The sequence below is a fragment of the Bombina bombina genome, chromosome 4 (assembly GCF_027579735.1).
Source record: "Bombina bombina isolate aBomBom1 chromosome 4, aBomBom1.pri, whole genome shotgun sequence".
NCBI lineage: Eukaryota > Metazoa > Chordata > Amphibia > Anura > Bombinatoridae > Bombina > Bombina bombina.
In genome coordinates, this window is record NC_069502.1 from 858080876 (window position 1) to 858097840 (window position 16965).

General features: G+C 42.1%; 1 protein-coding gene across 1 annotated transcript in view; it reads left to right on the forward strand.

Annotated features, from left to right (window-relative positions):
• The window catches only part of LOC128655657 (oocyte zinc finger protein XlCOF7.1-like), a 99979-nt gene extending 94792 nt beyond the window's left edge, over window positions 1-5187 (forward strand). Inside the window, exon 8 of the mRNA XM_053709243.1 lies at window positions 4586-5187. Within this exon, the coding sequence (XP_053565218.1) occupies window positions 4586-5187 (602 nt within the window). The remainder of the gene's footprint in view (window positions 1-4585) is intronic.
• The last annotated feature ends 11778 nt before the right edge of the window (window positions 5188-16965 follow it).

Below are 16965 nucleotides of genomic sequence, written 5' to 3' on the forward strand. Positions count from 1 at the left end.
CCATGAGGTGCCATGTTGAACTTCCAGTGACCAGTATGAGAGAGTGTGAGAGCGATAACACCAAATTTAACACACCTGCTCCCCATTTACGCCTGATACATTGTAACACTAACGAGTCACATGACACCGGGAAGGGAAAATGGCTAATTGGGCCCCACTTAGGGGTGTACTCACATTTGTTGCCAATGGTTTAGACATGAATGGCTGTGTGTTGAGTTATTGTGAGGGGACAGCAAAGTTACACTGTTATAAAGGCTGTACACTCACTACTTTACATTGTAGCAAAGTTTCATTTCTTCAGTGTTGTCACATGAAAAGATATAAAATATTTACAAAAATGTGAGGGGTGTACTCACTTTTGTGAGATACTGTAGCTGCACATTTCCGTCCCTTCCCAGGGCTGCAGGAGTGTGGACAGATCAGTAAGCCTGGCATGGGGAAAGTTAATCAGAAGTGCTGAATGGGTAGTCTGTCTATTGATACTCGCAAAATCCCCAAAGGGAGAAGTCATAGCCATTCCTTTGATCTTCAGCCGGAGCATATTCGGCAGGTCATCCATGGGGGTAATGCTCTTGTGTGAGCCAAATGGTGTAGAGTCCGACCGCAGAAATTGCATCCACAATATTCCTTGGTTCCAGTATAGACACGGTCTGCAGTAACCTCAATGCTAGGGTCTCCATATCCAGGCAGATCAGTGTTCACGGCTATGAGTTTGCCGACATGTTGCGCTAATCCTCCATCTTCTCTGAACACCTTGTTTTAGTGTCTCACATGAATGGCCATGTTTAATAGCATAGTGACAACACTCAAAATCTCTGGAGTTCTCATTTTCATAAGGTCCCGATTGCGTCTCCACAATACTCTCCTCCAGACCCCCCCCCCCCCCCGGTGACATTGTCCCAAATGTTTTGATCACAAGGCACTGCAATTTAACGAAGTGATCATCAAAGATTTATAATATTTTCTCTTCCCATGCGGCACCCATCATTGTGATCTCTCGGGTGATAGCAGTGTAGTAATAGGATAGGTAGTTGGTGGCGATATATATCTTAAGAAGTGTAGCAGTATCTTTACATGTGTCAGTGACCAGCACTGCTTACCCGACTAAGTGGGGGGCGGGAGCAAATTTGCATTTTATTTGTAGGTTTCAGATCTGGGAGATTCAGGGGGTATGCTTCCAACTTAGCTATGTTCAGTTTGTAGTTAGAAAGTGTACCAAATAATTTAAATAGTTGTAGGAGGTGTGGTAATGATGAATTAGGATCAGCTATAAAGGCCGTTAGGTCATCCGCAAAGAGAAAAGTTTCTGTTAAGTGCCATGTATGTATATACACTTAATGTCTTTTGATTAATTGTATGGTCATTGTTAGTGGTTCTATTGCTAAGACGAAGTTTAATGGGGGCAGAGGGGGCATCCCTGGTGGGTATCATTCCGGAGAGCAAAGGGTCGAGAACAGAATCCCAAAAACCTTCACTCTTGCTGTGGGGTTGGAGTAGAGAGCTCCCACAGCTTCTCTAGAAATCTTGGGTAAACCTACTACCCCTAGGACTGGTGTCATATAATCCCAGGGTACCCTGTTAAACATCTTTTCGGCATCAAACAACCGGGTATAAGGTTTTTTTTAGGTTTTCTGCTTCTGTAAATATATTTAGGAGTCATTGTATGCTATCTGTGACTTGAGGATTAATCACAAATCCTACCTGGTCTCTATGGATCACTTCCGGGAATAGAGGGCTGAGTCTGGTCGCTAAGACTTTGGCATAAAAATAGGCGATAACTTTAGCATTGGGAGGGATCCCTAGTGAGCTTTAAAGGGACAGTATACACTCATTTTCATATAACTGCATTTAATAGAAACTACTATAAAGAATAAGATGCACAGATACTGATATAAAAATCCAGTATAAAATGGTTTAAAAACGTACTTAGAAGCTTTAAGTTTAGCTCTGTTGAAAAGGCAGTTGGAAAGCCCACTGCAAGTGGGAAATAAGACACTCCCCCCCTCCCCCTTCTTTTGCATATGAAAAGACCCTTTACACAAACAGGAGCAAGCTGGAGAAGGTAGCTGACGGTATTCAAATAAAACTTTGGGGCTTGGTTAGGAGTCTGAAAATCAGAGCAATGTAATTTAAAAATAAGCAAAATTATACATTTTTTTTTAAAAAACAAACTTTATGGGCTTTATAAATAGATCATCTACAAAACATTTATGCAAAGAAAAAATGAGTGTATAATGACCCTTTAATAGGTCATAAAGGCTTTGCCTTTATCTTTAGGGGAATTACTACTTTATAACTAAAATGTATTTTCGGATTCTGGTGGATTTAGTTTGGGCAGTTTATTGGCTAGTACCCTATCTGCTCTGTTTCCTTAGTAGTAAAATAGTTTCTGGAGTCACAATCAGGGTATCTTGGACTTAAGGATTTCTTTAGAGGTAATTTTCCTATGTGGGAGGCCAAAATGGGATTAGTTTTTTTTTTACTTTCCTGCTCTATGGTTCAGAGTTCCCTGAATAGTTTTGCAAGAGTAGCTCCGCTCTCTCCCCTCAATTGCGCCACTCTCTTGAGAAGGGTCCCTCTAATATATGCCTTCATAGTGGCCCATAGGGTTTCATCAGGAACCAGTTCATTGTCATTCATTTGGAAATATTCCTGTAAATTTGTGGCTGTCTGTGTGGTCCATAGGTTCTTAATTAAGTAATCCGCAAGTCCCTCTGGGTTGGAAGGGTTCAGTGTAGTAGTCACCATGTCATGGTCAACCAGGGACAGATTTGCTATTTTGGCTCTATCTAGGGTCCAGGAGTCGCTAAAAATAGTGTCTATGCAAGAGTAGGAGTGATGGGCAGTCGAGTAAAAGGTGTAGTCACGGTGGGAAGTGTGGCGGCAGCACCAGATGTTAAAGAGGCTGTGTCTAACCATTGTGTTCCTGAATATCTTAGATAGAAGTGAGCCCTTTGGGTCTGGGCAGATTCTTTGGGGGGTTCATCTGTCTAGTGTTGGATCCCATGTGATGTTGAAGTCGCCTCCTATCAGTAGGGATCCCTTTTTAATTTGTTCTATTTAAAGTAGTAATTGTCTTAGGAATGTGTCTTGGTGATCATTGGGGGCATATATGTTGACTAGGGTGTATATATTATTTAATTTACAGACTGCAATGAGGTATCTACCCTCTACATCTCTGTTTATAGTGATGGGAGAGTATGTCACATTATTCCGGATAAGTATTATTACACCTCTTTTCTTTGTGTAAGAAGCTTTTTCACAGATTGGGAAAAGGGAGAATTTGAGTTTGTGGGGGGAGGGGTCTGTCGAATGGGTCTCTTGTATAAATGCATCTGTCTTATATTTGTTAAGGTATCTTAGCAATAGACTTCTTTTTGTAGGTGTATTTAGTCCCTTGACGTTAAGGGTGGAAAGTGTTAAAGGAGTCATTTACCTGCATATGGGTGGTGTCTGTGTATGTCTGGAAACGCCCAACTTGGAGGAAATAGAAGTGGGTAAGAGGAGAAAGAGAGGGAGAAAACAAAAAAGGAAGAGAAGAGGGAGCAAGAATAAATGTAGGAAAACATTAGTGCATAAGTACAAACCAAAAATATCACATATTTTTGGTAAATGGTCAGCACAGAGTTGCACTGCCCAGGGTTACTCTTGGGGCTCCATTTCTGGGTCACGGAAACAAGTATACATATACTTAGTTGGGGGGGAGGGAAGGGCCTATATTATCAGCACTGACTAATTAATGGTAAGCACAGTATTTTGGGTTTAACTATCTGATACAAGTGGTAAGTTTCACATATCTAAGTTAGGTAGGGTTCTTGGTAAGTACACAAACATAAACACAAACCTGTAGGTAAGTACATGATTTAACATACTAACTAAAAATTATTTAGTGAAGGTATGATATACAGAAAGGTGTCCCTGAGAGTCATATATCAAGTACCTTGTAAGATTTAGTGCTATAATAACAACACACTTATGTAATAACAGTTGTTTTAAGAAAGGTTAAAGGGCCCCACGGCTCTCATATGATACTAAGAAAAAAAAAGATATTTTATAGTATAGAGTCCTTTTTCCATGAGTAGGACGTAAGGTAAAGGGGTATGGCTTTAATCCGGGAGGGATGGTCTCTTATGGTGGCTATCGTTGCGTGTTGGTATGTCTACTGGTGGGTTGAGGGACTCTGTGGGGGAGAGGTTGCCATTCTGGTGCACTGACTCATAGCTGGGGTGACCCAGAGGATGAGGCCGTGTGCTCTTCTGGGTCATTAGGAAGTAGTTTCTATTTTTGTAGTAGTTGTCTAGCTTCTTGTGGGGTTGAGACTGTATATAGTTGACACTCTTTCACTGGGAAGCTGTGAATACACTTAATCGACTAGATACATTAGGTAAAAAAACAACATTAATTTAAATTTAGTTTGGTCTTTGAATAAGTGTGAATTCTTAGAAATAGTCCCTAACATCCAGTAAACTGCCCTTAAGCTTTAAGTGTAGGAGACTGACTAAATCAGAACAGTTTATATGTTCTCATGATAAAATAATTCTGTAATTAATAACATGATTCCCATTGTGTTTCTTCTTATTGACAGGTGAATTCACAAACTGCAATAATACTAGTCATGGTCACAGTGCAGATGCTTCTTTACATCTTCTTCAAAATCAACGCCACATGGGAAATTTATGTTCTGAATGTGGGAAATGTTTTCTTAAGAAATCTCATCTTTATAGACATCTAAAAATTCATACAGTAAAAAGGCAATTTTCCTGTTCTATGTGTGGTAAATGTTTCAACCATAAAAGAAATCTTGTTGTTCATCAAAAAATCCATACAGGAGAAAAGCCATTTTCCTGTTCTATATGTGGGAAATGTTTTAACACTAAAACAAATCTTGTTTCTCATCAAAAAATTCATACAGGAGAAAAGCCATTTTCCTGTTCTATATGCGGGAAATGTTTTAATTCTAAAACAAATCTTGTTGCTCATCAGAGAATTCATACAGGAGAAAAGCCATTTTCCTGTTCTATATGTGGGAAATGTTTTAACACTAAAACAAATCTTGTTGCTCATCAGAGAATTCATACAGGAGAAAAGGCATTTTCATGTTCTGACTGTGGGAAATGTTTTAGTCAGAAATCAAATCTTATTAGGCATCAGAAAACTCATACAGGGGAGAAAGTGTTTCCATCTTAATATGAAGGGAGTCCACAGCTTCATTCCTTACTTGTGAAATACTTACTTGGGAAATACTGAACCTGGCCACCAGGAGGAGGCAAAGACACCCCAGCCAAAGGCTTAAATACCTCCCCCACTCCCCTCATCCCCCCAGTCATTCTTTGCCTTTTGTCACAGGAGGTTGGCAGAGAAGTGTCAGAAGATACGGAGTAGTTCCTTATGGAGGGTAGTACTCTTTGGAATGGAACTGGAGATTTAAGTAGTCTTGTTAGCCTCTCAGTGAGAGCATTGACGAATGTTAGAGTCTGGAGATGCAGGGAGAGTCTTTCTGCGAACCCATCCAGACTACCTGTACTCTACTCGTATTAACAGCTCCTAAGCAATCAGTGTTAACGAGTTTCACTGCCTGCTTCTATCACTCAAGTCCATGTCAGGAGCGATGCTAAAAGACTGTAAAACTTGAGAGGCCATGTTCCTGTTTCACGGCATAGATTCCGGTAAGATCGTTTAATTTATTTATACACACATGATAACGCAAGAAGACAGGGTCACAGTGTGACTCCTTTTATCTGAATGGAATCGAGGGTTAATGTCTCCGGAAGGGGATTATTGAACAGGTGGGATTTATCACATATTTTTAATATTGTGTTTATGCTGTGACATGTGTGAGATGTGGCTCAGGCAGTAGGAACATCACGTTTTTACTTTTACTTGGGCGCTGTGCAGCCAGTTAGGCTTGGTGTGCTTTTAGTGGTGAAGAGGTGGTCCTGCATGGTGCACCACGTGACCGGGAGTGGTCACAGTGATTCTCTTCTTCCTGACCATGCGGTGTATGGAGACAAAGTGGTTTATCTCTTGGGCTGGGTCATAGGAGGTGGTGAGTGCCCCAGCCATTGTGGGTATAAAGGTGCCATTTATCTTTGTCCTTAGTCCTTTTTATAAGCGCAAGCTATGGAGGACTCTGATATGTTAGAGGGTACTCCCTCTTTACCTAAAGCTAATGCCTGTCTATATTGTGATGAGGCCACGGTATGCCCGTCTGCTCAATTATGTTCCACTTGCTTTGATAAAGTAATCTTATCAAAGAAAACTAATATGTTTAGTACTACTGAGTCTTCAACCTCTGAGGATTCTCCATCCCGTGAGGTGTGAACCCTACATTCATCTCCTAATACACATGCAGCTTCCTGTAGCACTCCTATTCCTCCATCTGGAGGGGCCCTTTTACCGCCAGACTTTACTGAACAATTACAGATGGCAGTTTCTGCGGCCTTTAGTGCTTTACCTCGCACAGCTAAGCGCAAGCGAAAGGTTAAATATTGCTATCCTTCCAAGGGGTCATCTACTAGCTTATTGGAATTATCTGATACTGATGAAGACGCCTCTGATACTTCAGAGGATGCTCTTTCTGGGTCAGAATCTGCTGCCTCTAAGCCTCCAGCTGCATAGGAACCAGACTAGATTTAGGATTGAACACTTACGCTTTTTGCTAAAGGAGGTGTTGGCTACTTTAAAGGTTCCAGAACCTAAATTACCTGAGGAACCTTGTATTTCTAAATTAGATAAGGTCTATGAGGACAGGGTTGTACCACAGACTTTTCCGGTTCCCGTAAAGATGGCGAATATTATTAAGAATGAATGGGAAAGACTCAGTTTTTCTTTTTCCTCTTCTTCTTCCTTTAAGAAATTATTCCCGGTTCCGGACTCTCTGTTAGAGTTGTGGGGTTCCGTCCCCACGCTTGCTAAACGCACTACTATCCCACTGGAGGATAGTTTGATGTTTAAAGAGACCATGGATAAGAAGCTAGAAACTCTATTAAAAAAAATGTTTCCTCAAACGGGATGTTGCCGCGATTGTGGGAGCGGCTACCTACTGGTGCGACTCCTTATCAGAGTTGATCAAGGTGGAGGGTCCTCTCGACACAATCCTGGAAAGAATTAGGGCCTTAAGGGTAGCTAATTCTTTTATTTGTGACTCAAATATGCAGATTATTCGCCTGAACGCCAAGGCTTCAGGTTTTTCTGTGCTAGCCCGTAGGGCACTTTAGCTGAGTCCTGGTCTGCGGACATGACTTTGAAGTCTAGACTTCTTTCCCTCCCATTCAAGGGAAAAATTATTTTTGGTCCAGGCCTGTATCGTATCCGCAGTTACTGGAGGCAAAGGTGCCTTTTTACCGCAGGATAAGAAGAACAAGCTTAAAGGGCAAGGTCCTAATTATTGTTCCTTTCGTTCGGGCAAATCCCAACGTCAGCAGCCCTCTGCAAAACCGGAGAAGTCCAAGGGAACTTGGAAGCCTCCTCACTCCTGGAATAAATCCAAGCAGAATAAGAAGCCCGCCGAGTCAAAGTCGGCATGAAGGGATGGCCTCCCGATTCGGCTTCAGATCTGGTAGGGGGAGACTGTCACTCTTTTCAGAAGCTTGGTTTGGGGACGTGCAATACCCGTGGGTACTGGAGGTCATTGCTCAAGGATACAGAATAGGCTTCAAGTCTCATCCTCCCAGGGGCAGATTCCTCTTATCAAACCTGTCTTCAAGGCCACAAAAGAAAGAGGCTTTTCTAGGGTGATCTTATGGATGAAAGATAAACTTAGAAAAGAGTTCTCTTATTCCCAGTACCATGGTGGAGTTCCTGGATACAATAACAGACTCCATGTCCATGAGGATATTTCTTACAGACCAGAGACGTTACAAGCTAACTTCCAGTTGTCTTGCCCTCCGGACCTCCTTCAGGCCATCTGCAGCTCAGTGTATAGAGGTAATTGGACTCATGGTGTCCTGCATGGACATCATTCCCTTTTCCAGATTCCATCTCAGACCTCTAAAGCTGTGCATACTGAGAAAGTGGAATCGCAATCATTCAGATCTATCTCAACAGATTTCTCTGCACAGCCGGTCAAGAGAATCGTTCTCCTGGTGGCTTTGTCCCGATCATCTGTCCCAAGGGACACCCTTCTTGAGACCATCCTGGGAGATAGTGACTACGGACGCGAGTCTCTCAGGATGGGGACCTGTTTGGGGGTGCCAGGAATGCACAGGGCCTGTTGACTTGAGGAATCCCTCCTCCCGATCAACATTTTGGAACATTGAGCGATCTTCAATGCTCTGAAGGCTTGGCCCCTTCTGGATTTGACCTAATTTATCAGATTCCAATCAGACAACATAACCTCAGTGGCTTACATCAACCATCAGGGGGGAATAAGAAGCGCCCTAGCAATGAGAGAAGTTTCTCGGATTCTGGAGTGGGCGAGGCCCACAGCTGTGATACTGATTGCTTCCTTGTGGCCGCGAAGGATGTGGTCGCGGATCTAGTGGGGATGTCATGTTCTCCTCCATGGAGGCTACCTTGTTGCAGGGATCTGCTGGAACAGGATCCTTTTGTTCATCAAAATCTAGATTCTCTGAGGCTGACTGCATGGAGAATAAACGCTTAGTCCTAGCCAAGAGAGGTTTTTCTAAGAGAGTTATTGATACTCTCATTCAGGCCCGTAAGCTGGTTACTCATTGCATCTATCAAAAGGTATGGAGGACCTACTTATTTTGGTGTGAAGTTTTACTGCACAAGAATCTCGCTGAGCTCCCAGACATCCAGTCTTTTGTTCAGGCTCTGTCTAGAATCAGACCTGTGTTTTGACCTAGCCCTTCTCCTTGGAGATTAAATCTTGTTCTTAAAGTGTTGCAGAGGGCTCCATTTGAGCCTATGCATGGCCATAACATTACATTTTTATCTTGGAAGGTTCTATTTTTAATGGCTATTGCCTCTGCACGCAGAGTATCTTAGATGGCTGCCTTGCAATGTGATCCACCTTACCTAGTATTCCATGCTGATAACGCTGTTCTTCGTACTGGGTTAGGTTTTCTTATTAAGGTGGTTTCTGATCGTAACATCAATTAGGAGATTATTGTTCCTTCCTCGTGTCCTAGCCTTTCTTCGAAGGAGCGGTTACTTCATAATTTGCATGTGGTTCGGGCCTTGAAGTTCTAACTTCAATCCACTAAGGAGTTTAGACAGACTTCTTCTTTGTTTGTTGTTTATTCTGGGAAGTGTAAGGGGCAGAAATCCTAGTCCACTTCCTTGTCTTTTTGGTTGAGGAGCATTTTTTGCTTAGCTTATGAAACGGCGGGACATAAGCCTCCTCAGAAGATTAAGGCTCATTCTACTAGAGCAGTGGCTTCCTCTTAGGCCTTCAAGAATGAGGCATCTGGAGGAGATTTGTAAGGCATTTACCTGGTCTTCCTTACATACCTTTTCAAAATTTTACAAGTTTGAAGTTTTTGCTTTGGCTGAAGCATCTTTTGGGAGAAAGGTTTTGCAGGCTGTGGTGCCCTCAGAATAGGGTCTTCCTCTCTTTTTACGCTTCTGTTTCATTCAGTTTCCTCTAGAGCTTGGGTATATGTTTCCCACAAGTAAGGAATGAAGCTGTGTACTCTCCTCATATTAAGATGGTAAACCATAAATTATGCTGACCAGATAATTTCCTTTCCATCTGTATGAAGAGAGTCCATGGCCCCCGCCCGTTTTCTCCGTTGTGCGAACCAAAAAATTTTTGTTTGTTCTTCTGGCACCATTTATACCCTGATATTTCTCCTACTGTTCCTTGTTCCCTCTGCAGAATGACTGGGGGATGAGGGGAGTGGGGGAGGTATTTAAGCCTTTGGCTGGGGTGTCTTTGCCTCCTCCTGGTGGCCAGGTTCAGTATTTCCCACAAGTAAGGAATGAAGCTGTGGACTCTCCTCATACAGATGGAAAGGAAATTTTCTGGTAAGCATAATTTTTATGTTTTTTATGTTCTGACTGTGCGAAATGTTTTACTCTGAAATCAACTCTTATTAGGCATCAGAAAATTCATATTTAAATAAATCCGTTTAACCTAAGTGCAGAGGGTGACACACAGTTGTCACCCACACAATATCAAGTACTAATGATGAATCATGTGACCCCCTGAGGCGCACAGTTTTGCAATTGTTTAAGGCTCCTTTTGTACCTCAAGTGTTTATGAAGTGTTTGATTTAATTCACTAGTCAGTAAGACCGATTTTAAATCACGGTTTTAATATTTAGAATAATATGTTTTCAGATTATGTTTTCCAGTTATATCAGACCATTAATGATTTAGTTATTATATCATTAGATATGCATAGATAGATCACTGAAATTAATGAAATAATTTGAAGGTAAAATATCTCCAGTTTAATTGGTTAATCATTCATATTTGATCAACATTTTACCTGTACTTTATTGGAAGGAGAAACATGATTACATTAATTATAACAATACAAATAGTTTTATTTATCTAAAACAATTACATCCTCACACTTGAAAGGAAAGTCAAAATGTAACTTTCATGATTCAGAAAGAACATGCAATTTTTATTTTTTTCCAATTTGCTTTGTATTCTTGGTATCCATTGTTGAAAAGCCTTCATAGGTAGACTCACTCAGATGCAATGCCCTACTGTGAGCTAGCTGCTTGTCACTGTCTCACCCTTTGTATTCAGCTAGGCCCCAGCAGAGCATTGCTCTCCTTTGACAAAGGATTCCAAGAGAATAAAACAAATCTGATTAAAGATGTAAATCTGAAAATTGTATGCTCTGAAATCCAAAAGTTATCTTTCATGATTATGTTCCTTTAAGGTCTATTTATCAACTCTGTATGTTAATTTTATAACTATTTGCTGTGAAGGGGCATGCTATTTCTACAGACACAAATTAACAGTTTTAAAAACCACAAAACTAATATGTAATAATATATTCAAGATTGAAAAATTGTCCAAAATAATCTGACAGAAACTTCTGGGAGAGCATAACATTGTGAATGGATTAATGGAATTAATTTACAAAAAAAAATTACAGCCATGAATATACAGCATCTTGCTATATAATTAAAAATTAATCTATATTTCAGGATGAATAACCTTTAGATTCTAAAGAATCAATTAGAAACTATCTTTAGATAGATTTTCTCCTGTTAAGTGTGGTCAGTCCACGGGTCATCATTACTTCTGGGATATTATCTCCTCCCCTACAGGAAGTGCAAGAGGATTCACCCAGCAGAGCTGCTATATAGCTCCTCCCCTCTACGTCACCTCCAGTCATTCTCTTGCACCCAACGAATAGATAGGATGTGTGAGAGGACTGTGGTGATTTAATTAGTTTATTACCTTCAATCAAAAGTTTGTTATTTTATAATAGCACCGGAGTGTGTTATTCATTCTCTGGTAGAATTTGAAGAAGAATCTACCTGAGTTTTTTTCTATGATTTTAGCCGGAGTAGTTAAGATCATATTGCTGTTTCTCGGCCATCTGAGGAGAGGTAAACTTCAGATCAGGGGACAGCGGGCAGATTAATCTGCAAAGAGGTATGTAGCAGTTTGTTATTTTCTGACATGGAATTGATGAGAAAATCCTGCCATACCGTTATAATGTAAACTCAGCCTTAAATGCAGTAGATGTAGCTGGTATCAGGCTGTCATGTATGTATATTTTACACTTCAGTATTCTGGGGGATGGTACTTCACTGGATTATACTGTATGCATAGACTTAACCTAATTTGCAGGGACTTGCAATAGGTTTTAAATAACAATTAATTTATTGAGGTTAAACGTTTTTTTGCTGGCATGTAAAAACGTTTATTTCTCTGAGGTACTGGGTGAAAAAATGTTTTGGGCACTATTTTTTCCACTTGGCAATAGTTTTGTTTAATTTAAAGCAGTTCACTGATCTCTCTCACTGTTATGTGTGAGGGGGAGGGGCCATTTTTGGCGCTTTTACTACGCATCAAAAAAGTCAGAGGTTCATTTTCTTCCTGCATGATCCGGTTCATCTCTACAGAACTCAGGGATCTCCAAAGCCTTGTTTGAGGGAGGTAATCATCACAGCAGAGCTGTGAAGAGTGTAGTTTACTGTGATAAAAAACGTTTTTTTGTGTATTTTTTCTGTGCCAGGGTTAGTTATCTTTGCTAATGGGAACAATCCTTTGCTAAAATTGTTTATTTCTTACAAAGATTTGATGCTATAACTTAGTTATTTTCAACTGTCATAATTTTTTCTGTGCTTCTTATAAGCACAGTTCGTTTTCATATTATTGTAAATTACTTAAAAAGCATTTCCAAGTTGCTAGTTAATTGCTAGTGTGTTAAACATGTCTGATTCAGAGGAAGATACATGTGCTATATGTGCTAATGCCAAAGTGGAGCCCAATAGAAATTTATGTACTAACTGTATTGATGCTACTTTAAATAAGAGTCAATCTGTACAATTGAACATATTTCACCAGACAACGAGGGGAGAGTTATGCCGACTAACTCGCCTCACGTGTCAGTACCTACATCTCCCGCTCGGGAGGTGCGTGATATTGTAGCGCCGAGTACATCTGGGCGGCCATTTCAAATCACATTACAGGATATGGCTACTGTTATGACTGAAGTTTTGGCTAAATTACCAGAACTTAGAGGCAAGCGTGATCACTCTGGGGTGAGAACAGAGTGCGCTGATAATATTAGGGCCATGTCAGACACTGCGTCACAGGCGGCAGAACATGAGGACGGAGAACTTCATTCTGTGGGTGACGGTTCTGATCCAAATAGATTGGATTCAGATATTTCAAACTTTAAATTTAAGCTGGAAAACCTCCGTGTATTACTAGGGGAGGTGTTAGCGGCTCTGAATGATTGTAACACAGTTGCAATACCAGAGAAAATGTGTAGGTTGGATAAATATTTTGCGGTACCGGCGAGTACTGATGTTTTTCCTATACCTAAGAGACTTACTGAAATTGTTACTAAGGAGTGGGATAGACCCGGTGTACCGTTCTCACCCCCTCCGATATTTAGAAAAATATTTCCAATAGACGCCACCACACGGGACTTATGGCAAACGGTCCCTAAGGTGGAGGGAGCAGTTTCTACTTTAGCTAAGCGTACCACTATCCCGGTGGAGGATAGCTGTGCCTTTTCTGATCCAATGGATAAAAAATTAGAGGGATACCTTAAGAAAATGTTTGTTCAACAAGGTTTTATATTGCAACCTCTTGCATGTATTGCGCCTGTCACGGCTGCAGCAGCATTTTGGTTTGAGTCTCTGGAAGAGACACTTCAATCATCTACACTAGATGAGATTACAGACAAACTTAGAACCCTTAAGTTAGCTAACTAATTTATTTCAGATGCCGTAGTACATTTAACTAAACTTACGGCTAAGAATTCCGGATTTGCCATTCAGGCACGCAGAGCACTGTGGCTAAAATCCTGGTCAGCTGATGTTACTTCCAAATCTAAATTGCTTAATATACCCTTCAAAGGGCAAACCTTGTTCGGGCCCGGGTTGAAGGAGATTATCGCTGACATTACAGGAGGTAAAGGCCATGCCCTGCCTCAGGACAAAGCCAAACCTAGGGCTAGACAGTCTAATTTTCGTTCCTTTCGTAATTTCAAAGCAGGAACAGCATCAACCTCCTCTGCACCAAAACAGGAAGGAGCTGTTGCTCGCTACAGACAAGGCTGGAAACCTAACCAGTCCTGGAACAAGGGCAAGCAGGCCAGGAAACCTGCTGCTGCCCCTAAGACAGCATGAATCGAGGGCCCCCGATCCGGGACCGGATCTAGTAGGGGGCAGACTTTCTCTCTTTGCCCAGGCTTGGGCAAGAGATGTTCAGGATCCCTGGGCGTTAGAGATCATATCTCAGGGATACCTTCTGGACTTCAAATCCTCTCCCCCAAGAGGGAGATTTCATCTGTCAAGGTTATCAACAAACCAAATAAAGAAAGCAGCGTTCCTACGCTGCGTACAAGATCTTTTATTAATGGGAGTGATCCATCCAGTTCCGCGGTCGGAACAAGGACAAGGGTTTTACTCAAATCTGTTTGTAGTTCCCAAAAAAGAGGGAACTTTCAGGCCAATCTTGGATTTAAAGATCCTAAACAAATTCCTAAGAGTTCCATCGTTCAAGATGGAAACGATTCGAACAATTCTGCCCATGATCCAAGAGGGTCAGTACATGACCACAGTGGATTTAAAGGATGCTTACCTTCACATACCGATTCACAGAGATCATTACCGGTATCTAGGGTTTGCCTTTCTAGACAGGCATTACCAGTTTATAGCTCTTCCATTCGGACTGGCTACGGCTCCAAGAATCTTCACAAAGGTTCTGGGTACTCTTCTGGCGGTATTAAGACCGCGAGGAATTTCGGTAGCTCCGTACCTAGACGACATTCTGATACAAGCTTCAAGCTTTCAAACTGCCAAGTCTCATACAGAGTTAGTACTGGCGTTTCTAAGGTCGCATGGATGGAAGGTGAACGAAAAGAAGAGTTCTCTCTTTCCACTCACAAGAGTTCCCTTCTTGGGGACTCTGATAGATTCTGTAGAAATGAAGATTTACCTGACAGAAGACAGGTTAACAAAGCTTCAAAATGCATGCCGGGTCCTTCATTCCATTCAACACCCGTCAGTAGCTCAATGCATGGAGGTGATCGGCTTAATGGTAGCGGCAATGGACGTAGTACCTTTTGCACGCCTACATCTCAGACCGCTGCAATTGTGCATGCTAAGTCAGTGGAATGGGGATTACTCAGATTTGTCCCCCACTCTGAATCTGAATCAAGAGACCAGAAACTCTCTTCTATGGTGGCTTTATCGGCCACACCTGTCCAGGGGGATGCCATTCAGCAGGCCAGACTGGTCAATTGTAACAACAGACGCCAGCCTACTAGGTTGGGGCGCTGTCTGGAATTCTCTGAAGGCTCAGGGACTATGGAATCAGGAGGAGAGTCTCCTTCCAATAAACATTCTGGAATTGAGAGCAGTTCTCAATGCCCTTCTGGCTTGGCCCCAGTTAACAACTCGGGGGTTCATCAGGTTTCAGTCGGACAACATCACGACTGTAGCTTACATCAACCATCAGGGAGGGACAAGAAGCTCCCTAGCAATGATGGAAGTATCGAAGATAATTCGCTGGGCAGAGTCTCACTCTTGCCATCTGTCTGCAATCCACATCCCGGGAGTGGAGAACTGGGAGGCGGATTTCTTAAGTCGTCAGACTTTTCATCCGGGGGAGTGGGAACTTCATCCGAAGGTCTTTGCCCAGATACTTCGACGTTGGGGCAAACCAGAGATAGATCTCATGGCGTCTCGTCAGAACGCCAAGCTTCCTCGCTACGGGTCCAGATCCAGGGACCCGGGAGCGGTTATGATAGATGCTTTGACAGCGCCTTGGACCTTCGGGATGGCTTATGTGTTTCCACCCTTCCCGATGCTTCCTCGATTGATTGCCAGAATCAAGCAGGAGAGAGCATCAGTGATTCTAATAGCACCTGCATGGCCACGCAGGACTTGGTATGCAGATCTAGTGGACATGTCATCCTGTCCGCCTTGGTCTCTACCTCTGAAACAGGACCTTCTGATTCAGGGTCCATTCAGACATCAAAATCTAACTTCTCTGAAGCTGACTGCTTGGAAATTGAACGCTTGATTTTATCAAAACGTGGGTTTTCTGAGCCAGTTATTGATACCTTAATACAGGCTAGGAAGCCTGTTACCAGAAGGATTTACCATAAAATATGGCGTAAATACTTATATTGGTGCGAATCCAAGAGTTACTCATGGAGTAAGGTTAGGATTCCAAGGATATTGTCTTTTCTACAAGAAGGTTTAGAAAAGGGGTTATCCGCTAGTTCTTTAAAGGGACAGATTTCAGCTCTGTCCATTCTTTTGCACAAACGTCTGTCAGAAGTTCCGGACGTTCAAGCTTTTTGTCAGGCTTTAGCTAGGATCAAGCCTGTGTTTAAAACTGTTGCTCCACCATGGAGTTTGAACTTAGTTCTTAATGTTTTACAGGGTGTTCCGTTTGAACCCCTTCATTCCATTGATATCAAGTTGTTATCTTGGAAAGTTCTGTTTTTAATGGCTATTTCCTCAGCTCGAAGAGTCTCTGAGTTATCTGCCTTACATTGTGATTCTCCTTATCTGATTTTTCATTCAGACAAGGTAGTTCTGCGTACTAAACCTGGGTTCCTACCTAAGGTGGTCACTAACAGGAATATCAATCAAGAGATTGTTGTTCCATCCTTGTGTCCTAATCCTTCCTCGAAGAAGGAACGTCTGCTACACAATCTAGATGTAGTCCGTGCCCTGAAATTTTATCTACAGGCAACTAAGGAATTTCGGCAAACGTCTTCCCTGTTTGTCGTTTATTCTGGCCAGAGGAGAGGTCAAAAAGCTTCGGCTACCTCTCTCTCGTTTTGGCTTCGTAGCATAATACGATTAGCCTATGAGACTGCTGGACAGCAGCCTCCTGAAAGAATTACAGCTCATTCTACTAGAGCTGTGGCTTCCACTTGGGCCTTTAAGAATGAGGCTTCTGTTGAACAGATTTGCAAGGCTGCAACTTGGTCTTCTCTTCATACTTTTTCCAAATTTTACAAATTTGACACTTTTGCTTCTTCGGAGGCTGTTTTTGGGAGAAAGGTTCTTCAGGCAGTGGTTCCCTCCGTATAAAGAGCCTGCCTGTCCCTCCCGTCATCCGTGTACTTTTGCTTTGGTATTGGTATCCCAGAAGTAATGATGACCCGTGGACTGACCACACTTAACAGGAGAAAACAAAATGTATGCTTACCTGATAAATTCCTTTCTCCTGTAGTGTGGTCAGTCCACGGCCCGCCCTGTTTTTTATGGCAGGCTAAAGATTTTTTTGGATTATACTCCAGTCACCACTACACCCTTGGGCTTCTCCTTTCTCGTTGGTCCTTTGGTCGAATGACTGGAGGTGACGTAGAGGGGAGGAGCTATATAGCAGCTC